At 42.2% G+C, this 24,259-nt stretch overlaps 1 protein-coding gene across 1 annotated transcript in view; it reads left to right on the top strand.

Annotated features, from left to right (window-relative positions):
• The window catches only part of arid1aa (AT-rich interaction domain 1Aa), a 67,257-nt gene that overhangs the window by 39,513 nt on the left and 3,485 nt on the right, over window positions 1-24,259 (top strand). The window contains exons 5-19 of the mRNA XM_088932360.1: window positions 10,801-11,041; window positions 11,157-11,246; window positions 11,425-11,595; window positions 13,192-13,498; window positions 15,120-15,265; window positions 15,796-15,902; window positions 16,302-16,511; window positions 17,368-17,575; window positions 19,384-19,516; window positions 19,880-20,052; window positions 21,211-21,349; window positions 22,078-22,200; window positions 22,467-22,563; window positions 22,814-23,642; window positions 24,114-24,244. Of these exons, the coding sequence (XP_088788486.1) occupies window positions 10,801-11,041; window positions 11,157-11,246; window positions 11,425-11,595; window positions 13,192-13,498; window positions 15,120-15,265; window positions 15,796-15,902; window positions 16,302-16,511; window positions 17,368-17,575; window positions 19,384-19,516; window positions 19,880-20,052; window positions 21,211-21,349; window positions 22,078-22,200; window positions 22,467-22,563; window positions 22,814-23,642; window positions 24,114-24,244 (3,105 nt within the window). The remainder of the gene's footprint in view (window positions 1-10,800; window positions 11,042-11,156; window positions 11,247-11,424; window positions 11,596-13,191; window positions 13,499-15,119; window positions 15,266-15,795; window positions 15,903-16,301; window positions 16,512-17,367; window positions 17,576-19,383; window positions 19,517-19,879; window positions 20,053-21,210; window positions 21,350-22,077; window positions 22,201-22,466; window positions 22,564-22,813; window positions 23,643-24,113; window positions 24,245-24,259) is intronic.

The following is a 24,259-nucleotide window of genomic DNA, read 5'->3' as shown; positions in this document are numbered from 1 at the left end:
CCTTAGAGACTGAAAAAGAATTTCAGTCAAAATGGTTTAAGCTTTCATGGTTAGAGCATTGATAAAAAAAATTTGAAAAGCATTTATAATATAGCAATAAACCTTTTATTGAAAGCTTGGGATTATGTTATGTTCTGAAAAGCATGTAATAAAAGCATTATTTTGGTTGAAGTAGCTCTTGTAAATGCCCTCTTATTGATGAGCACGGGGATGCAGCCCTGCTGTTCTTACTGTGGTAAGATGATCAGGCCTCGGTATTAACAAATAATAGGGTTTTTGACTACTTTTTAAGAGATAATGTGTAGCAATTCATATTTCTCAAAAGATCTGTTCACTGCGCTGAGGCAGACAGGTCAAAACATTTGTTCTTTGGTTGTTCTTTTTTCAGTTTTGTGAATTCTGTCAGAAGCTACAGATGAGTTGTCTTGTGGTTTGGCAGAAGCCCAAACCTGGATTAAGGAAGAGAGGGGTAACTGGGTTGGGATTGAGGTGAATTTATCTTCATCCCTTAAAAATGCCAGTTTGCAGCCTGAATGTAGTCAGTTCCTTGATTTTTTGTTTATAACTTCAGAGGAGCTAAATGAGCAAAGTTATGTGGAGGTAATTTCTTGCAGACAGCTTTTACTTTGATACTGTCAGTTGTTAGAGTTCTTGTAATTGTAATGAAGGGAGTGGCTCATTTTGTGAGGAGTGTTTGTTTTTTGCGTCTTCATTGAGGATAAATAATGCACTAGTATTAAATGTGAAACAAGTAATTGGTTGTGGATGCTGTGGATGCTGAGGTACCAGATCACTGTTTTATTTCCTGTTTGTATGAAGGCAAATTGTTTTCCTTTTTTTCCCCATACACTTCTTCATTCTGTATTTTTTTAAGATTCTTTATAAAATACATGTGAATACGTGATGAATTGATTATCGAGACAGAGGTTTCTTTACCAAAGCCCACAGATAGGCCTCTTCTGTATTTCTAATGGAATGGGAGTGCCCTCTTATGGTTAAGCTCAGCTCTGCAAAGCCTTGGATCTCAAGTGTGTTTAGAATTCTCACAGTGGCAGGATAGCAGGAGCCATTATTGTACAAGAATCGTTTCTAAAATCTCATCCCATAGACCTGAATTTTGTAAGCAGGCACAGGGTTGTGATCCTTACTTAGGGTGAATCTGATTGAAGAAGCGTGTGAGAAGAAAGCTCTATGCCCATCCATGTCCACAGACCTGGATTAAATCAAAAGCTTAGCCCACCACCTGAAAGCAGATTACAAACACATCACTCGATGGCAGTTTTCTAATTCACAGAGACATGTTGTATTTGCCCATTGGAAAGCTGCCACACAGTACTGGATTTATAATTGGCAGTTGGTGGGTGTGTCATTTTATTTTATTATGGGGCCTAATGGTTGGTCTCCATTGGCATTGTTTGTGGCAATAGCATGGCCTCACTTTTCCTTAATATCACATCGAGACATTGCCATAGGCTTTGGCTGTCTTCATTTAACTACCTTTATATCAGATTAGTTTGCTTGGGGGTGTATGGGCGAGTAACATTATACCAGAAACTCTCAGAATGGCCTTTCGTGGTTCTCTATATCCAGCATAACATTTTAAGACCAGTTTCAGAATCTTTACTTAATACCTTTCATTCACACTTGCTAGTGTATATCCTGTTGATAGAACAGCTATGTGTAAGCAAAAAAGATGGAGAGTTTGAGTGTAGGTCCTCTCAGCTTCTCTCAACCTGTTCTCTCAGCCTTCTGCCGCAAGAACATGCAGTTCTGCCATGGTCTTAAACTGACAGGGTTCCTGCCTTTTTCTGAGATGGGTAATGAGCTGAAGAAAGCTGGGCTATTGATTTCAGTACCTAAGCTTGACTTCAAGTAGGGCCACATGGAATTGAAAGTGCTGGTAGTTCTAGGACTGCCTTATTTAAATACTCTTTAAATGTTTAAACTTGTTGCTGTTCAGTGTGTTTTGATGCTGAGCCAGATTGGACACTGGTGAGTTTGTGAGGGGACTCAGTTGGCTGTGAAATGCATGTTCTTGCTTTACAGACTTGACAACTTTGCCAGGACTGTGTGCAGTTGAAAACTTTCCAAGTTCATGAAACCAAAAAAAGGACTGAATCTTTTTTTAAATGTGAAATTCAATTAACTCCAAAACTGTATTCATCTAATTTCAGGACATTATAAGAGTGAGACATTAAACGTTTAAGAGAAGTGTATGCTTTCTGTTTAGATCCTAAGATGGCTGCCTTTATACTGTTTTTCATTCTTTTGTTTCCAAAGGTGTCCATGCTTTATATTTTCTAAAACAAGCACTTAATTATCTTTTTATATGATTTGGGCTTTGTGCCAGGAAGACTACAGACTTTATATGTATGCTGTTTTGGCGATATTTTGTTTTATTGTGGTAAAAATAAAATTTTAAGAAGATTCCTGTGTAGACATTTCAACAGCTTGGATTGTCATAGCATCATCTTTCGTCTTATTGTGGTGATTTTGACCACATCTGTTGTAATACAATTCTGAATTATTTGAAGAACACCCTCAAGAACTGTACAGCTTTGAATACTGAAATGTACTTGAAGTGTTTCACTATGGACTGCTGCTTCAGCACATATGCACTCATGCTGTTTTGCATATTCCTGTCTCATTTCCACAAAAAGATGGAAAGCTTTTTTTAAAGAGGAGGTATTCTGTGATTTAATACTCTGTTTCCCAGTCTGGGCAGACCACAGTAGTTATTGAATATTGGTTATGAGGAAACCAGATTGCCACTGGAAAGAAAGGAAAATAAAGCAAATTGGATTTCAAATGACCTGCTTTGTAAGAGTGATTAGATTTTTTTTTGCAAATCTGATATTATACCGAGGCAGAAGAAGGTATATGAATCATAATGAGGTCCTGTTTGGTCATTAAAGATCCCATGACAGTTTTTGAAAGGGCAGGGGTGTTAACCTCAGTGTCTTGGCTAGATTCCACTCCAGGTTTTTACAGTCTAGCCTTCATTCACCATCTGAATTAAGAGGGAATTTAAGGAACTTCTCTACTTGAACTGCAGTGCAGTGCTGCTATTGTTGTATATGGACTGCTATACATCACTCAGGTGGTTGATAAAATGCTTCTCCTCCTATCTGAGGTTTGATCATTTGTTTGGGTCGGGGGAAAAAAGCTATATAATCGCTTTTATTTCTGTAGGTTCTGTTCCTTGTTTCTGTAACCGGGATCTTCCGAAGCAGATTATTCTGCTTCTGTGGAAGGCTACTTGTACTATGGAATTAAGGAGAAACGATCAAGGCTAGGGGCAGCTGTAAGGGCAATTACTTAAAGCACAGGGTAAAGAGGTGGTTTAATTAAAGCCGCAGAGCAGGAAGGGAGGCTCAGGTCGGCTTGCGTTTCCTGTAACGACAGCCTCCTCTTTGTAGCAGTTGACTGTGCTGTGACCCCTCAGCCCCTGGGAGTATGTGTGTTGGTGCATCGAGACACGTGGAGCAGAACACGGTTGCCATGGCAGCCTAATAGACGCATCACTTTCTTTTGCCAAGAGGATACACAAGAAAATCGGATGCTCAGTGCGAGTGTGGAGACCCGACAGCATGTACTGTCAGGGAGGCAAGCCAGACCACACCAGTCGTACTGCTCTCAGCGATGAGGACCAGCAGTTAGCTTACTTGTTCCTCACCAAGGTTTATTTAATGCCCTAGGGGTTCATTTTTCAAGGCTTTATAAAGAAATTCTTTTTGTAAAAATCAGTTTAATCTGTTTTGTTTAAAATAATTCCTAATGGTGATCATATAAGCTGTAAAGCTGATAGTGTAAGCTGGTTGGAGTCTGGGGGTTTCTCAAGTAAAATCCCTCGTTGTGCCCCACTGTAAGATTAGTGAGCACTGTTTGATTGTAAAGCATTTAAATGGGAAGACTGAATAGCAGGTTTGGTAGTGAGAAACTGAGAGACCCCATAGTGAGTTGTTTCCACACCAGATCCTGTTAATAGCCAAATTCCTCTTTGCTGGCGTTATCTAAGAAACTCTGCTGTGAGTGTTGATTGATGGGGAACCAAGGACTCTTGGTTTTGCCTTCCAGTTTTTCTAGTGTAAGGTAAAACATTGCATGTGTGGAACACCAATGGATTTTTTTAAATGAGCCTTTTGCACAAAATAAGCAATACATACCATTTAACTTAAAAATAAGTGGCCACTGAGATTTCACAAATGTCACAAAATATTGCTGTTTCAGCCTAGTTACTAAACAGTGATGCAGTAGCATTTAGGTATAGAGAGCTTTCAGTTTTGTACGGAAAGGTTAATATTTGAGCAGTGTAGAAATATTACGTGCATTATTATAATGAAGTAGTCAGCATAAAATTTGTGTTATTTGCAGTGTATGGTTCCATCAGTTTTGGGTTTGTGGAGGGTGATGATGACTGGTGTTGGTTCACTGAAGGCAATTCGATCTCTTCACCGGTCACTCTGGCCGGAAAGCTGTCCTGCTGCCTGCAAGGGGTGGGCGGAGGTGGCATGCCACATGGTAATGCCTTCAGCCTTTTTCCACAGTTCTTTGGTTAGAGCTGTCATGGTTGGTTTTGCTTCCCAATTCCTTGCTGCCAGAATTCTAAGAATCTCCAGCTGACAGAGCGGCCTGGTGGTTCATGGGTTCAGTTCTGGACTGGAGTGTCTGAGTTTGTTCTCGTCTGCATGGATTTTCTCCAGGGTCTTGGACTATACCACTGAGGTGCAGCACCCACCTGTGTGGCACACAGTTGCCACTGCTTCAGCAGGCCCCCCTGCACAGCAGAGCCAGTGGAGAAAGAAGAAATTACTTCACTATGATGAGTGATTGGTTTGTATTTAAGCAGAAATTTAGGGAGGCCAGATGAAAGTCCAGAGTGGAATTTAGTCTGGACGTCGGTTTATACCCCTGCTCTTCTCTTACAGTGTCATGGAATCAGAAACTTGTTTTTATGAACCATTAAAGCAAGAATGTTAACAAGGTGGCAGTTTAACCCATTTAGCTAGTGTGATTTTTTTTGTCTCTCTCATCCAAATGACAGAATGAATGGAAGCAGAAATAACTCTTATAAAATGACTTGGCTCTGCACCACTTAAATCCGTTTGAACCTTCTGCGATATCTGCGTCACTGGAAACTAACCTTGTTAACTGTGAAAACAAACTTGCCTCTATCAGCTTTCTGGATATGAGTGTGCTGTAAGCCTTTGCTGGCATGGAAATGATTTTTGAAGGCTTAAAAAGGTGCATATTGCAGATGTAAGTTTTTGACATGACAGAATCTGAGCCTATTTGAGTTAGAAAGCACTTTGGAATCCTTGCTTACCTAATGTCTGAGTGCATAGTATAGTGTGGCATATGCAGTGCCTGAGCAATCTGGGAGAAAACAAGAACTTTGAAACAAGAGGCTTTTGCAGCATTACAGCAAACTGAAAGGAAGCTGTCATGCACACAGATGCGTAGGATCTGAAACCCAGATAGGGGAGGGGACTGTTTGTACAGAGCGCAGCAGGCTGCACCAGAGAGATGGGCTGATTAGTCCTCTATCACATTTGTTGATCTGGTTTTCGTTTGAAAAGGGAAAGGCTTGTCTCTTTCTGTGCACAGTGATGAGTAGCCAGTATTTTTGAATGGCACAGCCAGTGGAGACATAATTAAATTTCTGGGCAAGCTGTGTAGTCAGCAGAACTGGGCAGTGTGCAATATCGAGCTGTGAAAAATCAATGACTGCAGCAAGCAGGAGGAGCAGAGGCTCTGTTTGCTCAGCTCCAGAACAGCTACAGAAAAGGATGGTTCTATAGAAGGGCTGATTATGAATCAAAGCCTTCACAATGGAAAAGTGCCAGCAGGTGGAATTTTATTTACTAACAAATCCTAATAGTCCCTCAAATGCGTCTTGAACTCAGAGGCTCGCAGATTTGTTGTAACATAACGGAGAACCAGTGAAGTAATATAGAAATTTTAAACATGAGAAGTGAAACCTGCAGAACATATAGGGATAGTCCATCTCGGTGTTGGGGAAAAAGGGAACAGAGATCAGAATGCTCGTTGTCCAACAGTCAGGCCATTGATTTGTGTTTGTTATCTCCTTCCTTTATTGCGACATTTCTGCACTATTTTTTAAAGAAAGATTAAACCCTGGAGGGGTATTCCGATCCTGGCTTTGTGTACCAGTGTGGGTTCAGTGCCTTTTAAAAATTTTTTATTTTTGAACTGGAATATCCATCCATGGTATCTAGAGGAGTGTTTTCTACAGTGATTTCTTATTTTAGAAAGTTAAAAAGTATCTCAGAGAAAATATTCTTTATAGATGGCAAATAGTTTAAGCATGATCAATAACTAAATCAGTTTCTTTCACCATTCAATTTATTTGTATGTGCAAAATAATCTGGATTACTTATAGTACAGAGAAAAAATACTGATGTACAAACTGGAAGAACTTTTTAACATGTGCATCTTCAACAACAGCATGGCTGAGAAATCAAACATGTAAATAGCCCATAAATACAGTTGGTCAGTATCGGGGGCAGAGATTGGACAGCTGAAAGCTGGAAAACTCTTCTCTTTCTCTGCTGTTCTTTCCCTGACCTCTGTAATTAAATCTTACTCTATCCTTCAGCATCCCTAAATAAGCCGCAAGGCACATCCTGTATGACACTGGGATGTCTTTTCTCTAGCTCAGTTGGAATGGATCCGGCTCTGTGGCTACAGACAGTATTTGATTTAGTTGTAATCTCTTAATGGGGGCTTCAGACAGGATGTTGGAATGCCCTTAGGCTGAACAGCACTTCAGATGCCCACGGAGGAAAGAAGAGGATGAATTGGAATTATTGGGTCTTTTGATAACCAGGCAAGTTTTAGATCCCAAATAGATATGCTTTTCAAGGCACCCTCCTTGCCTCTGGTTAAGATGCAGCAATGCGTGTACAAGCCTTTGAAATAGTTACCATAAATCACACAATACAAATATAGTTTTTCTAGCAAAAAATCTTATTTTAGGAATGTTTGAAAAATCTATTTTGGCTGTCATAAATCTGTGTTTTGATGCATTACAAACATGCAATATAAATAGTAAATTGCAGTGCTTAAACATTTGATATGCTGATCATATTATAAAGGGCAAATGATTGTTTAACTCTTTCCTTTTTGAATATTGTCACAATAATACAATTGTATTGATGCAAAACATGCTTCAGTTAGAGAAAGTTAGGAAATTTTTATTCAAATTCAGACATTGCTGCATAAGAAAAGGTCCTTTTCTAAGCAGTTTTTCTTCATTGATCTTTGACAAATTCCATTGTATCAAGTGCTGTTGAATGTAATTATACATATTCTATTTTCAGTTCCTGAAAAACTTTGATGTCTTGATGTTTGATGTCAGTAAAGCCACAAATATGAAGAGCATAACTGTAGATGCTGCCACATCCATTGCTTTTTCAGGCCATAGAATAAACAATTCTCTGTCAAGCTGTCCATTTCTTTTGTAGATCTATTACTCCACTGATGGCACTCTACCAAGCTTGTGAACTTAAGAGTTTTACTATGTTTCCCTTTCTACAATCTTTATCTTTCGATTTGAGCTTCTGGAGTGGAAGGTCTTAGCAGAGAGTAATAGACAGTATGGTAGAATCTCTGGGAAGCCACATATTCGCTGTCTTTTCTGAGCAGTTTTAAGGAAGGACTTCATGGCCTCTTCTTTTCCAAACAACATTGTAGAGAATGTGCTATTGTCAGCCTCACAATGACCCATTGTTCTGTGAACTCTCCTACTCGGAGAGTCCATGGTAGGAGGAGGGCTGTCTGCTCCTCTTAGTTTGTTGTTGTTTGCCTCGGGGAGCTGCCATAGGAATTCACTCAGTGCATGTGTGGACTTCCCGCAGATTCACACAGACATGTATGGAAGCCATCAGATTTGTTATTCTTGTTTATGGACATTGCCTAAATGGATCACTACGTAACTGAATTTTAAACAAAGGGGTTTGGTGTTTTAGATGGATGTATATGTGACTTCGCTTAATGGCATGTGGTTGTTAGTAATATCTCTACATGTTTGTAGTGGCTGACTTCCAAGGGTCTTCTTTCAGGTCTTCTGTGGATTTAGATACATTGTTATGACCATGAAATCAGTGGCTTCGGTGTCAGATGACTTGTCTTGTGATGCCTGTGTTAGAGGGATAGATTATTTGAGTTAATTGTTCAGATTAGCGTATCTGTTATTAGTGTCTTGATTGCAGAATGGATGAGTTGCAGGAAGACAAGTTAAAGTGAGCAAGAACTTAAATGTCTTGTTGCACTAAAAGGAAGATACAATGGTTGATTTGTGAGCCAAGTAAACACAGAACAAATTGAAACAATGGTTAGGGCTCCTGGAAAACAAAAGGGCAGGAGGAAGAAAGGTTAGAGGATCCTGTTGAAGGTAATCAGCTGAAATGTTGTGTGAAAACCTTCAATTAGTGGGGACAATAAGGGTCAAAGCTGGTTAGGTCAGTTTCTGATTTCAAGATGCTACATAGGTGTAACAGAATTCTATTGTGCTTTACACTTTGTTCCAGAAAAGGAAACAAAGTGTTGTAAAACAACTAACACTTATTTTCACATTTTTTAACTGGGGGGAAAGAAAATACAATGAAAACTATTTTTTCTTAACACCTTATCAGGTAGTCAGATTCCTCTTCAGCGCCGTCAGCAACACTACTATGGCGTGAAAGTGCTCTCTCCACTTTTCAGTTGTGCTACATAGCGCTGGGGGGCTGCTGCAAGCTTGTCAGGTTGAATACTACCTTATTGCACAGTGTGCTTCACGGTGAAGGATGCCTGTTAGCGAATCCGCCGTGCGGTAGATCTTTAGTCTGGGTTAAATGTCTCAGATCAGCATCAGCAGGTGACGGGCTTACCCTAGCCACAGCAGCAGATAAAGCTCCCAGTTAAATGAACAGCTGTCACGACACCGCATCGCAACCCGAGTTAGCACAGTTCTCCTGATAGCTCGCAGCCTAGTGAACAGAAGTAAATGGAGGGTGATTTGCTGCTGGCTCTGCCCTCCCTCTTCTAAAATCTGAAGTGTGTGTTTTAAACCACTGGTCATGAGCGGAGCTGGGCTGGCAGTGGGTGAAAGACAGGGAGGGGGGGAAGAGTGTCTGAAACGGCTCCAGCTCTGATCGCCGTCCTCCTAATGTCGCTCCCTCTGGGGTGCCTTCGTCAGGTCATGTCCCAAAAATAGCAGCGGGCGCCGTTTCAAGTGAAAAACCGCCGGCTTCGGGGCTGCAGCCAGCCTTGGAGTGTGAGATTTCTATGGGAAATAGTTGGCCCCCTTCCAGTGTTTTTTTTGATCTGACTGGCAGATGAGCTCGCAACTCTGGGAAACACATGGGAAACACGTGAGTACAGACTCCACTCACACACACACACGCCCGAGCGTTTCCTCCAGCCCTCACATACCTAACTGTCGGTACGAGCACTGAAAAAGAGGAGTTGAGAAAAAGGCACAGCAGTTCATACTGATGCATCTCAACAGGCCTGTTTTGTACTGCCATATTTGGAGCTCTCTTTTCTGGCCGCAGGTGCAGAATCAGTGTGGTTTTGGTCCAGAACATGTATTTTGTGTGTGTGGTGGTGGGGGGTTAAGATTGTATAAAGTGCGTCCTTTTATCTTTTGTGTTGAACACATTGTCCTGACTGCTGTCATCAGTTAAATGCACATACTTGTTGCAGTTTTGTCTTTGATCTTCCTTTTTTAGCAAGTGTTTTGGTTCTCTTTCCAAGGGGGATTTTTCAGACACTGATCTGTGCTAGTTTCCACCTTCCTATTTCAAAGTAGTTTCATAGTTTATTTAGTGTAACACTTAGAATCCCAAGTGATTTACCCCTTAATACCTGAATTGGCAATCATTAGTCTGTACCACACAATCTAGCAGCCACTACAGTTGCTAGAGTCCACAGAAATCAGCCAGTCTTTGGATCATTTGACTAGTTTTGTGCTGCTGTTGGAGTATTTGTGTGGTAGATTCTGAATTAGAATTTGCCTTCCTGCAGTCTCTTTTGAAGATTATACTTTAGTGTACACAATCCATTAATAATCCCTTCTTTAACTGAGACAGTAAACATACAGAAAGGCATTATACACACATTGACAATAGGTAAGAGGTAAGAGGAAGGAATGTACATGTAATGGGAACTGCTGTGTTCCTCTAGAGAACTATTGGACTGCTTGGCTTTTATGGCAAATACCAGTTGAAGAGGATTATAGCAAGACCGGTTTGTCGGGACTTAATGGTTTCTCAAGATTTTGGAGAAAGTGGGACTAAGGTTCTTGTTTTTTGGTGCTATTATACAGTCAGTCTGTATGAAATCAACCCTGCCGTGATTTGTAAACTCATCTGGAGACCTGAGTGCCCTTTTAGTTTTTTCACAGATAGTGGCTGGGTTTGGAAAACCAGCAGACTTTTAACATTCAAATAATTGGCATTAACTGCAGGTCTATCATGTAGATCTTGCTACCTGCATGTTTTTATCCTTGACATTTAGATTTGATGTTATGAAGTAAGGAATCTAGAGCATACTGTATAAGTTTTTCTGTGCATTTGGAAAAAGGAGCGTCTTTATTTCACTTTTGGTCATAACATCTGTATTGTTTTTCAGTGCTATGTTTGCAATGGTCACAAAAGTTCCACTAGTCTTTTGGTGGGGATAACTTTTCATTTTAAGTTGAATTTTGTGAGCACTGCCAAGGTCTGGTGTCTGTGTGACCTGTCTAGATTATTAGAGCTCTCTGCTCATGTGCTCTTTCGGTTTCCCATCCAGGATCTGTCGGGCTCCATTGATGACCTTCCCACAGGCACAGAGGGGGCCTTGAGCCCTGGAGTGAGTACCTCAGGAGTGTCGAGCAGCCAGGGGGAGCAGAGCAATCCAGCCCAGTCCCCTTTCTCCCCTCATACCTCTCCCCACCTGCCAGGCATCCGCGGGCCATCGCCCTCCCCCGTGGGCTCGCCTGCCAGCGTCACCCAGTCGCGCTCAGGACCACTGTCCCCTGCAGGTGTACCAGGTAGGGCTGCGGGACGGATCCTAGCCTCCTTCTCTGATTATCAACAGTAACGTCTGAAACTGAAACGTAAAAAAACGGAATATTTCCTGATTATTGCTGCTGTCCCATCTTGCAGGGACTCAGATGCCCCCCAGACCTCCAAGTGGGCAGTCAGAGAGTATCCTGCACCCTTCCATGAACCAGTCTGCCATGGGGCAAGACAGAGGTGTGTTTCGGAGGTTACGCATACTGGAGATGTGAGAAGGCTGTTGAAATGACGCCAGGGCAGTTTAAGAGTTTGTAAAACTCCTAATTTTGCAAGCATAAATGACATTGAAAGGGTGAGAACAGTGGCTTAATGCAGTGATTTGGAGTCCATCCTGCCTGTCTTTTGTGACTTGCAGTGTACATGCAGAGGAACCCCCAGATGCCTGCCTATGGGTCCCCACAGCCTGGCTCTGCCTTATCTCCACGCCAGTCCTCAGGAGGCCAGATGCATGCTGGGATGGGACCTTATCAGCAAAACAACTCCATGGGCAACTACGGGCCTCAGGGTGCCCAGTATGGGCCTCAAGGTGAGAGCGAGTCTGGCTAAAACCATGTCTGCACGTGCTTGAGTCTGTTACAGTGTCAAAGTGACATAATCTACACATCAGGAGGGTGTAGCACTTTGTGTAGTAACCTAGTTACAGGACTCCTGCTGTGGATCTTCTGCTATAATGCTGATTATCCAGAATAAATGCCTTGATGTGTTAATTATGAGCTGCTCCTGATGGCCTATAGTTAGTTTTAAGAAAAGCTTTCAAAGCATTTATGGAATTGTAATGATAGAATATTACAGCTAGCACAGAGTCCAAAGCACCTATTCATTTCCCATTTGCTGGAAATATTTCAGAATTCACCTTGGACACTGTTATTTCACTAACTGTGAACTCAATAAAAACTTAATTAAACCTTGCACTGAAGCTATTGATAAAAACATTGATTTATGAAAAACGCTTTCTGTAGTTACTGATTTAATGTTTCAAATGATAATTGATCATGCATTCCAGAAGGTTCCCTACTGGTATTGTAGCTACTCCTGAAATATTTTGATCACCTTTTCTCCTAGTTGTTTGAACAAACTGTTTGGTTATTTTAAATTGATAAATGAATACCCAGAAAATTTCACTTCACAGTCCCATTCTTTTTTGAAGGTCTCAACTTCTTGGTGAATTGATTTTTTAATCGTGGATGTTTTGAATATTGTCATTCAGAAGAGACCCTCAGTATAAACTGAAGTGTGACCTCAAAATGATTTGCATCATTCGCAAGTGATGGACTTTCTTGTAAGCTCTGAATAGTTCTAAGATAAAAGAATAAGCATCACACTTTTCAACAAACATTAATGTTGTTAATTCGCATAGACTGCAAAACAATAAGTTTTCAGGTATATTTAGAATGCGAGACAACCTCTGCTTTTTGGCAAAATGGAATTACTTAATGCATGTAGGCAGTTTTTCCTTTTGTATATGCAAGCTACAGTGCAGGATTGTAGCCTCATTTTATTGCTGAGTGTGAAAGACTATTTGCGGTTTTCAGATGTCTTCTCTGAACTGCAGAAATTCATTATTTATCCCAAATAGAAAAGGAAGTTTAAAAAATTGTGGAGCTTATTAGTGTTGTAAAACCTAAAGAATTTACATTTAAACTGACTCTTAACCTACTGCTTACTCTTAACTTTCTTTTCAAATGTTCATTGTTTGTCGTACCACCCTCAAATAAAAACACGAATTTACTGGGAAGTTGCAGAAGGAGTGAATCTTATCTGGAGAGTGTTGCTTTTTAGTCTTTTTGATTACAAATGAAATTGCGTGTCAAGTGCAGTGTTGGGATTGTTTTCAGACATCCTCTTGGCAAGTTTTGTATACGCTGCTTGCTTGTCAAGCTGTGTAATTTGCCTGTACTGCTTTTTCAGGATTACATTAACCATGTTCAGCTGATTGCAATGAGTGTGAGAGTCAGTTTTTGTACATCCCGGAAATAATTAATAATTTCATAGATGTTCATGTGTGGTCAGTACAGAGACTCCTAGTTCTAGCCATTTACATTGGTGTCAAGTGCATATAATACTTCTTCATAGTTTTCCCTTTCTTCCTCCTGTTTTAGTGACTTTCTTGTCCATCCGGCAGGTTACCCAAGGCAGCCCAACTATACTGGCATGCCCAACGCCAGCTACCCTGGGCCTGGAATGGGTGGCTCCATGAACCCCATGCCTGGGCAGGGAGGGGGACCACCATACACAGGGATGCCCCCGGGTAGGATGGGTCCGGGACAGATGGGCACCCGCCCCTACGGCCCCAACATGGGCCCCAACATGGGCAGCATGCCCCCTCAGGTGGGGTCAGGGATGTGTCCTCCCCCGGGTGGGCTCAACAGGAAGGCCCAGGAGGCAGCTGCAGCTGCTATGCATGCAGCCGTGAACTCCTCACACAATAGGTAGGCATTTCTGTGTCCATCTACATAGGCTTTATGTCTCGTACTGATGAAAATCCAGGTGTCTGAGATATGCCAAAAATGTATTTTGAAATCCTGTATTCTGAATTCCTGGTTGCTTTTTGCCATTTTGAATTTTAATTCTGGATATCAATAACTGAAATCAGTTTTGAGGGGTGTTGCATCTTTAAATGTTTGAAGTTCACACATCCTAAATCTAAATAATTTTGCTTATGAAGTTCAGAAATCCTAAAGAAAATGAATTTTAACTGAGACTCATGTCAGATTGCTTATACAAATGGTGGGTTTTGTCATCGTAAAAATCGACCATATGTCCCTGGTACCAACTGTTTGAACCCCACTTGCATCAGAGGGGCCTTGATCCACAAGACAAAACTGACTGTGCTGCATTCGTAGCTAGCGTTGAAATGATTCCAGCAAGATTTGCTTTAGCCTCTTTGTAGATATAGTATGAAAATAAGTTTCCATGTTTTTTTTCTTTCATGTGACCCCTCTGTAGATGATAGTGGTGTCATTTTAGTTGCATGTAAGCAGCCAACAGAGCAAGGCAAGATGTGTCATCCTCACTTATTGCTAAGCCTACCTGCTCAATTCATAGCAGCTGCTACTGAGCTGAATTTAGGCCTGCTGTAGCCATTTCATTATTCCCAGGAAAGTGTAAAGAAGCCAGTCTCTTGGAAGAGTGCTTTTAAATAGGGAATGTTAACTGTAGAAGGCAGGCAGTCACATGGCACACAGAGCAGGATCCTGTGGCTGCTGTGCTGTCTCCATAATTGTCCTCAGCCTAATTAGCTTTGTTCTGTGTTAAAGGTCCTAATGAGCAACAGGCTGGCTGGAAGGCTGAAATCTGGGAATTGATTAGACAAGCCTTCAGGGACAGGAGCTGTGCAGCTGTCAGTGAGATAAGTTAGGTGATATAGGCAGATAGACAAGCAGAAGGAAGGCAGGAAATTGATGACCAGAGAGGAGGAATAACGTCAGGAAGACAGGCTAAACATCCTGAGCGAGCAGCAGATCAGAGAAGGCAAGACAGTGCCTTCTGTTTATTGAACACGTCTGTGCCGAACTGCTGACCTGGGAAACCAAAAAATGAGGAGGACAGGTGAATGAGAAGACAGGCCTGTTCTAGCTGTGTGGTTATGTATCAGGGCTGGCAAAGCAATATCTCTTCCATTTAAACCCCATTCCTCAGAGCTGTAGCTTTACATCCAGCATTCCTGCAAAAAAACATCTCACACCTTCTACGTCTGAGTCATCTGTTCATTTTTCAGACTGTAAAATCCCTTTGATGTGGCTTCCCAGAATGGCTGATGTATACCTCTTTGGTCTTAATTTGAGTAAAAGGTTTAAACAAGACTTTTATTTATGTATTAAAGCATGTCCAGATCAGTGCAATAACTTCATTAGATATCCAAATAAGTTGGTTTGGACTGGTTGAACTTCTTAATCTCAGTGCTCTGATAACTGAAATATTGTGTCTTGCTGGAATATGTCTGTCTATGTTGGAAGTTATTGATGCTTTAATTGGTGTCCTTTTTGTGTATTGGAATAATGAGTGCTTCAGGTTTTAAAGAGAGTCTATTTTGTATGCTTTCTATTCCAGACCACCTGGCTACCCCAACATGCCCCAGAGTGGCATGATTCCTGCTGGCACCCCCTATGGACAGAGTATGAACAGCATGCCTGGGATGATGAACCCCCAGGGACCCCCCTACCCCATGGGAGGCAACATGCCCAACAACACTGCTGGTGAGAAAGCACTGGAGCCTTTGTGGTGCTCAGAGTACATGTGCGGATGAAAGCAGTGCTTCTCAAGCCATATTTCTCAATGACAGCACATTTCGGCTACAATTGATTTCTTTTGCACATATGGATAATTCTTCTTGAAGAATGGAAGCATTCTTGGGCTTAATTAGGAAAAATATTCTAACTAGTGTTTCCAAAATGCGAGAACCAAACTCACAAGCGACTCCAATGTTGTATTGTATGAGCAGTTCGCTAGTTAACCCTTCTAAACTTGTGACCACAATCCTGCTGTTTCAGTGTCGGGACTCGGTAAATTACATTGCGAATTGCATGCCAATAGCTGCAGGGGAGTTAGCATCAAATGCAACGTCTTAACTGTTCAGTGTTCAAATTTAAAAAGTGCCAGCTGCTGCTTCACTAGGAGCAATAAGATACAGTATTAGGCAGCTGTGTTAGTCATTTTAATATCTTCTAAAGATAGATATAAAAGATTTTTGCAGTTTTGAAATATTGATTTTTTTCCTCTTTCCTAGGGATGGCTCCCAGTCCTGAGTTAATGGGTCTTGATGTGAAATTAAACCAAGCCCAGAAAATGAACAACAAGGCAGATGGGACTCCCAAACCTGAAACAAAGTCAAAGGTAATAAGTTAAAATCTTATCGATGAGGTGTTAATCCCTGCCTTGTGGGACATAGTGTGCAATCTTCAGATATGCTGTTCAGTAGAAAATGGCAAAACGAATATGCCCTGCATATTTTAAAGGAAAAGGTCCTGAATGTGTGATGTTCTACTGGTAAGTATGTTAGCATAGTATGATAGATATACTGCAGGCTTTTCTCAGTTATTTTGATAATAAGTACACCTTGGATTTTTAAAAATGGTTTCTTTGTACTCATGGTAACCAAATAAGGAAGAACAAATTTTGAATAGGGCAGGATCACTGCAGCACTATGCAGTATTGTGTACTTCTGATCCTCGTCTTAGTGCCTTCCTAGGCTCCCGCACAGAGCCCTCTCCCTGAACCCTGTCTGAATTGTAGAAGTCAAGCTCTTCCACGACGACCAATGAGAAGATCACCAAGCTGTACGAGCTGGGCCCAGAGCCTGAGCGGAAGATGTGGGTGGACCGTTACCTGGCCTTCACTGAAGAGAAGGCCATGGGGATGAACAATCTCCCTGCTGTGGGCCGCAAGCCGCTGGACCTCTTCCGGCTCTACGTGTCTGTGAAAGAGATCGGGGGGCTCACACAGGTATGACTGCAGCAAACTGGTCATTATCCTAGTAGACCACATTATTCTGAAAGTGCCAACATTAACTTTTGAATCCTTTCAAGGGGACTTGGGAAAAATCAAACACTACATGGCACTGGAAGTCTGCAGATTTAAAATCAATTTTCAGTCATTGTCTTAATTGCTTGTTCTTTTCAGTATAATGCCCTTAAAGGTATTTGCAGACGTCTTTTTTTTTAATGTCAGTAGCCTCAAATGGTATAAGCAGTTTGGTAATCTAAACTTAATGGGCCACTGATAGAAATTGACAATTTGCCTACACCTTTTTTTGTTTAAAGCTTAATTCCCTTTAATTTAACTGCTTATTTAACTGACGAAGCAGACTGCTGAAGTTGTTTTTTTCTGTTTGTTAAAATAAACCCTAAAGAAACAGCTGAATCTATGTAAATCACAATCTATGTGATTTCTAATGTATGGTTAGTAAACTTATATTTAAATTTTAGTAGTCTGCGACCCAGTATGCGTGCCATGTGAAAGTGTTACTTACAGAACTTTTGTTTATTGATAATGTGATTCATTTGGTTGCATTTCTAAATGGACTGAATTCTAGAAAACATGCTTTTAATGCTTGAAGCAAATACCTGTTGGCTTTATTGCTGGATAAAAAGGGTCTACTTTTGTAAAAGAGGATATTTACTGTTGCAGTATGCTATTCCAGGACTAATTACCTGGCTGGAGATCTGCAAAAATAAACAGTACATGTGAATCAAAATGTTTTTCAGTTAATTAGAACTTGCTTAGAACGAAGTCACATGGCCAGGATTTTCCCGTTACAAATTAAAGATCTTGACTTTACCGCTCTTTGACTATTCTCCAGGTGAACAAGAATAAAAAGTGGCGCGAGCTGGCGACTAACCTGAACGTGGGTACGTCCAGCAGCGCTGCCAGCTCGCTGAAGAAGCAGTACATCCAGTGTCTGTACGCCTTCGAGTGCAAGATCGAGCGCGGAGAGGACCCTCCCCCGGACATCTTCTCCGCTGCCGAGGCCAAGAAGAACCAGCCCAAGATTCAGCCTCCTTCCCCAGGTCAGTGGAGCAGGTTTTCTGCCTTCCAGGATGAAATTGCATTGCGTCTCGCGTTGATGCCATAATTCTTCCTGTGCTTTTCATTTGAGGGGTTGCTCTGGATTGCTAAAAAAAAACATAAACCTGATTTTATACGTTTCAAGATCTTGTATTGCCATTGCAAACTGTCGTCTTTCATATTTTATTGAAATTCTGGCTTAACACTCCAGTTACAGTTAACACGGATTGAGTTTTTCCTATCAAATCAGGATATGTTATTTTGAAATGAGTTCATTGCATGAAGATCTGAGTAAGCTTTTTATGATCTTTTAATGCAGATGTTTACAATAACCTGGGGCCTTCAGATCCTCTCACCCCTTAACTATTCTTGGAACTGTAATTGATCACCCGATTGTGAAATTTGTATTGATATATGGGATAACTCTGGCCCGGGGATGTTCAGGTTATTGCCTTAGAAGAGCCAGCCAGTGTTGATGCGTCTTTAAGACTGTGATTTTTACTGCGGGAGAATAAGGATTGTTTTTAAGATTTCGGTGGGATCCAGATTGCTCTGTTTGCCAAGTAATTCCATGTGCACAGGAGGCTTGGGCTTCCTGCAGCATGCCAGTGTGTGCGGAGTGCGTCCAAGAGCTGTCACGTGAGCAGGGATGCAGGGCTCGAGATCGGGGGCAGGAAGGGGGATTCCTCCTGTTATGCAAAGAATGTCTGTAAGCTGAGTCCTGCCAGTGTGGTCTAGAGGGATACTGTATCCGTGGTGTTGTTGTTTTGGCTGAGGGCTTCGGAGGCAAATTCCCTGGAGATTTGTGCGAAGCCAGAAATGATGAATGGGAAAGGGTGGGTTCTAAGCGTGTGTAAAGTCACACTCTCTCCGAGTTTCCTCACTCCCCCCTTCCTCTCCCTACATCCTTAGCAGAGGGAAATCCCGGCTCAGTAGAGAAGGGAGGAGGAGGAGGGGGGTGTGTGTGAAGTGCCAATGTGTGGATGAATGTGACCTGCCAGTGACCCTCGCATGTGTACAAGTTAATGAATAGAAAGCATGAGTCATCAGACACTGCATACTAATAGTGAGAAGTCACGGTTGGTGGTTAAGGGTGAACAGGATCACAAACACACAGGCTGGCTGGAATTCGCAATAATCTGACAGTCAAATGTGACTGGACGATTATTTCTTTAGAGATCTCTAAATTCAGGATATGGAAGAGGGCTTGGCAGAAGAGTGCGTACTGAAAAATGTTTTTTTGCTCGGAGCATGTCTTTTAATTAATGGTGTCTAATTCCATGTGGATTTTAAATGGATTTTGTAATACAGATGTCATGTACTGGCAAGCAAAGACTAAACAATTTTGAAGACCTTTAGATCTGAATGAGTGTTCTAATCTCTCAATCATTTAACATGATGTTATATAAGTATGTGTCAGAAATAAAATTTAAAGATTTGAATTTGATTAGTGCAATATGTTTAACATAACCTTTGCTTTTATAAACAATAGGATCTTCACTGTTGTAATTACAGTAGTGAGTATGTGAAAAATTGATCACCGATGCTGTTTTGATTCTTCTTAACAGATTGAGAGGTGGATCTATGAATGTATATATAAGCTGCATGTTTAGTAGTATCCTTAAAAAAAACAAATGAAAGCCACGCTAATGGGCATCGGCTTTGTTTTTGCCACTGTCCAGAACGTGACGTCATCATGGCACAGCCAATGTCCCTCTGCAGATTTTCAGTTGGCGGGTCCAGTCCTGGAACATTTGTTTAGCAGTGTCCTCTCGCGTTTTCCCTGTCTGATGGGTTTGTGTTCTCGCAGCGGGATCAGGGTCTCTGCAAGGGCCTCAGACCCCTCAGTCGACCAGCAGCTCAATGGCAGAGGGAGGGGACCTGAAGCCTCCCACCCCAGCCTCTACACCACACAGCCAGATGCCCCCCATGCCTGGAGTCAGGTAACCCAGCACTTTCCCAGTTATTATGAGCTTCTTAAATTCCTATAAATACAATAATGTAGAGGTGTGGAAATGGGCAGATCCCAGTCCTTGGCATGAGACTAGAAACAGATCCGAAGTAGAACCCTGGAACTATAGATTATAGATGGAACTATAGAAATGAACAAGTTTGTGTCTCGGATTAAAATAGATGTTTGAATTCTAGTGTATTACAGGTTGAATGTCCAAGCAACCATATCATAAAGTACTAAAGTGTTAGTATTATACAAATGCTTTTTTAAGTGAAATAGTCTTTAGTGCAATGTTGGCTTTCTCATCAGTGCTGTCCTTTTTGCCCTGGTTAAACTGTGTTTTTTCTCCCAGGAGTAGCGTGGTAAGTCTGCAGGACCCTTTTGCAGACAGCAGCGACCCAGCGTTCCCAAGGCGAAATTCCATGACCCCCAACTCAGCATACCAGCAAGGCATGAACACTCCTGACATGATGGGCCGCATGCCTTACGAGCCCAACAAGGACCCCTTCAGTGCCATGCGGAAAGGTGAGGCCCAGCTGCCCAAGCCCTTCAGGGTGGTCATGTCAGCGTCTCGTAGAAGACGACAATCTTTCGCAGATCTAAGTCCAAAAAACTCTTCAACATTTTGTGTGTGATTCATCAAATTCTGCATTGTAATACATGCACTGTTACTGCAAATGACCCTTTGCAGATTAATTTTTTGTCAGCATGTGCTAGGGGCAGTTTCTTTCATACGTTTTGCTTTCCCTGAACCCCAGAAGAGTGACATTTCACTGAGCTTTCCAGAATAGCTGCAGGGGTGGTTTATGTTGGCAAGGAGCACATTCATTCAGTAAATAATTTTTGTGCTTTGTGTTTTTGAATACATTTAGGATTGTTTTATGCTCTCTTTTAATTAAGACTACCTTAAACCAATTTGAACACACTCTGTGTATTGGCAGCTAAGAGAGGTTTTATTTAAAAATCTTGGGAGTCTTTCAGATAAATAATATGAACGGCACTTAAATATATATAGTCTCATTTTTAGCAGTTAATTATTTTATTGAAACATCTGTGCTTCTAGTATTGTTTTTGCATCATGTGGAGTAATTGATGTATTTCAAAAGTCTGTTATTGCTCATTTAGCTGGATGTAATTGGTTTCTCAGTCTGGCATTTTCTTTTAGCATTAGTGGAATTATAGGAATTGTACCATGATTGCAAAATCCATCCATTGTAAGTTACAGCAAAAAATCTCTGTTCATTTTTCAGTGTGTGCCTCTTCATAATTATTCTCCTATGTTTTGATGGTTTAAAACTCATGTATGTTACTGCCAAAGGTTAAAATAGGTATAATAAAGCAATTCTTTGGTAATATTCTGAAATATTGATGGATGGATCCACATCAAAACAAAATGGTAGGAAAACTAATCCTCTGGCTACAGATATACAGAAATCGCTGTCTCTTGAGGTTGAACAGTGCTGTCTGAGCAGATGCCACTGAGGCTTTAAAACTCCAAATGTTTAGGTTTTTCTGCTTGAGCATAGTCTTGAAAGATGGTTGCAGAATGGGCATGGGTTTTTGAAGATGTATGAGGAAAATGAGGAAAAATTTTGTTTGTGCTGGGAAATTTGTATGGGCTGAATTTATGTTTTGAGATCTAGGCTTGGTCAGCAGATTTTTCTCCTCTGTCTCCCTTTGTAGGAGGGGAGTTCATGTCTCCGGGACAGGGACCCAACAGTGGCATGGGAGAACAGTACAACCGGGCTCCCCCTGGGTCTATGGGCAACATGGGGATGGGCCAGCGGCAGCAGTATCCATACGGCCCGGGCTATGACCGGAGGTAGGGCTTTGTCCATGCAGTGTAGAAGTGTAGGAGAAGCCATCTTCCTTATCACCTAGAATTCCAAAGTCAAATTAATAGAAATACTTTCTCTTTTTTTCCTGCATTTTTTTAAACAAATTTTGAAAATAAAACCTAATTTTTTTATACACATCTAATTTGGAATCCCCAATTGTATTTTTCACGTCTGGTCTCAAACCCCCAATTTTACAGAGGAGAATGTTGGCTAATGATGTAACTCAGGCTCAGTTCACACTGCCTGGCTCATACAGCTCAACTGTGAGTGTCTTTTGCAATTGAGACCCTCAGGAGACCCCAATGACCAAATATACAACTGGAATACAAGTCTTTCATACTATTAAGAAAAAAAGTATGAGTGTAACAACCTGGTTTGAAGTGCTCAGGCACTGTACAGGCTTTACTGTGTCATGCATTAAGTAGTAATGAAAAAAATTACAGTGCCCTTAATGTTTAATTTCTTCTTTAGAAACTGGCCTTGGATTAAATGGTTACTGGGGTGCTGACACCCAACCACCTGGATTGACACCAGCGTGATCTATTGAAAACAAATGAACACTTGTTTCTCAGTTACATTTTGTTTCGTTGCCGTTCGGTGCCATTTTGTTTTTGCTGGAGGAGAGCAGCTGTGTGCAGTTCTGTGTGTCCCGGCTCTTAGAGAGCGCTGGATCCCCGTGCAGGGGCCTAACGCCACTGTGTGCTCCTTCCAGACAAGAGCCGGGGATGGGCCCTGAGGGCAGCATGGGACCCGGAGCGCCACAGCCAAACCTGATGCCTTCCAATGCCGACACGGGGATGTACTCGCCAAGCCGCTACCCTCCACAGCAGCAGCGGTCAGTGCAGTGGCGCCGCCCTCGTCTCCAAGTGTGCTCCTGCAGTTCCCTGCCATGCAAAACAAGTCTGAAGCCACTTAGGGTCACAATTTTGGCGTCTGTTTTGAGTTTGTCTTTCAGGCGGCATTCAGTGTCTTCTCTTATTATGTAATGATGCTCTTAAATTAGTCTGGCATGTTTTTGGTTGTGCTTCTGGCTGATGGGCATTACTGAAGCGAATCGTCTGAAAATTGTTTGTTGTGATGTCTCTGTTTTTGGTTTTATAGGCACGATTCCTATGGTAATCAGTACCCTGGCCAAGGTGCGCCCTCTGGTGGCCCCTACCCCAATCAACCACCAGGAATGTATGCACAGCAACAGCCGGTGAGACTCCCCATCATAATGTAATGAAATACTACATCACATAACAAATAACACATAACTGGGTTTTTCCCAGTTTTTGTATGAAAGTCTGTAAAGTTGTATTACGCTGCTTGTTTACTTTGAATACAAATTATTTTGTAGATTGTGGATTATTTTGAAAACCGGTGTCTTAGCTGTGTGTGTAGCTTCTCTAACTTGGTGTTCTTTTCTGGAAAGACTTGGCATTAAAATGACTCATTATTTCTTCCAGAACTACAAGCGTCCAGTGGATGGGGGTTATGGACCACCTGCCAAGAGGCACGAGGGTGAAATGTACAATGTGCCCTTCAGCGGGCAGCAGCAACAGCAGGCCCAGCAGCAGACAGCACCCCCAGCTCAGCAGGAGATGTACAGCCAGTATGGCAATGCGTATGCTGGGTCTGAGCGGCGGCCCCCGGGGCCACAGAACCAGTTCCCCTTCCAGTTCGGCAGAGAGCGGGTCCAGGCCACGGCGGGGCCCAACTCCCAGCAGTCGATGCCTCCGCAGATGATGGGCAGCCCCATGCAGTCCACCCCCGACGGCCCTCAAGGCAGTATGTGGCCGAACCGCAACGATATGGGCTACAACTTCCCTAACCGGCAAGGCCCTGGGGCTGCCGCTCAGGGCCCAGGCTACCACAGCATGAACCGCTCCGAGGAGATGATGCCCTCCGACCAGCGGATGAACCACGAAGGACAGTGGCCAGCCCACGTCAACCAGCGGCAGCCCCCCTACGGCCCCTCGGGCCCCGTGCCCCCCATGACGCGGCCCCTGCAGCCCAACTACCAGACTCCCCCCGCCATCCAGAACCACATTCCGCAGGTGTCCAGCCCTGCCCCCATGCCTCGGCCCATCGAGAGCCGAACGTCTCCCAGCAAGCCTTTCATGCATTCGGGGATCAAGATGCAAAAAGCTGGTCCCCCTGTCCCTGCCTCGCATATCACCCCAGCCCCGGTACAGCCCCCGCTGATCCGGCGAGACATCACTTTCCCCCCGGGCTCTATTGAGGCCACGCAACCCATCCTCAAACCGCGCCGGAGACTCACCATGAAAGACATTGGTACGTGCCTCGGCTCTTCGTCTTTCTGAGCTCAGTACCAGACAGTCAGTACAAGATGAGTTGCATACATAGTGATCGTTTTAATCATTGCTGGTTTTGCACTTTCTTGTGGAGTATTGGCAAGATATGGCTTTCCTGAAGGGAGTTTACAACGTCATTTTAGCCTTGACTTCTTTCAAATGCCCTGCTACTTTTAATTAAAAATGTCCTGGATGTATAAACATTGCTGAATGGTTTCCTTTGTTCAAAAAATCGTGATTGTATTTTAGGAGCGTTTGAATTATTATTATAATTTTAAATATGTGGACAATGGATGTGCAGATTAGTTGGTCAGCCATGGGTTTTTAAAAAAAATCACCTTTAACAGTTATTAATTTTTGCAATGTGCTTGTATGAATGTGAAGATATTCTTTTGCTATGCATAGTCTTTTTGCATTTAATTAATGTTCTGTTCCCTCCACAATTTAACAGGAACCCCTGAGGCCTGGCGAGTGATGATGTCTTTAAAATCGGGGTTGCTAGCAGAGAGCACTTGGGCCTTAGACACGATAAATATTCTACTGTATGATGACAACAGCATTGCTACTTTCAGCCTCTGCCAGGTAGGATGCTTTCTC

This window comes from Atractosteus spatula, chromosome 14 (genome assembly GCF_055471065.1).
Source record: "Atractosteus spatula isolate fAtrSpa1 chromosome 14, fAtrSpa1.hap1, whole genome shotgun sequence".
In the NCBI taxonomy this organism is placed as follows: domain Eukaryota; kingdom Metazoa; phylum Chordata; class Actinopteri; order Semionotiformes; family Lepisosteidae; genus Atractosteus; species Atractosteus spatula.
This window is presented reverse-complemented; position numbering and strand designations above follow the sequence as displayed.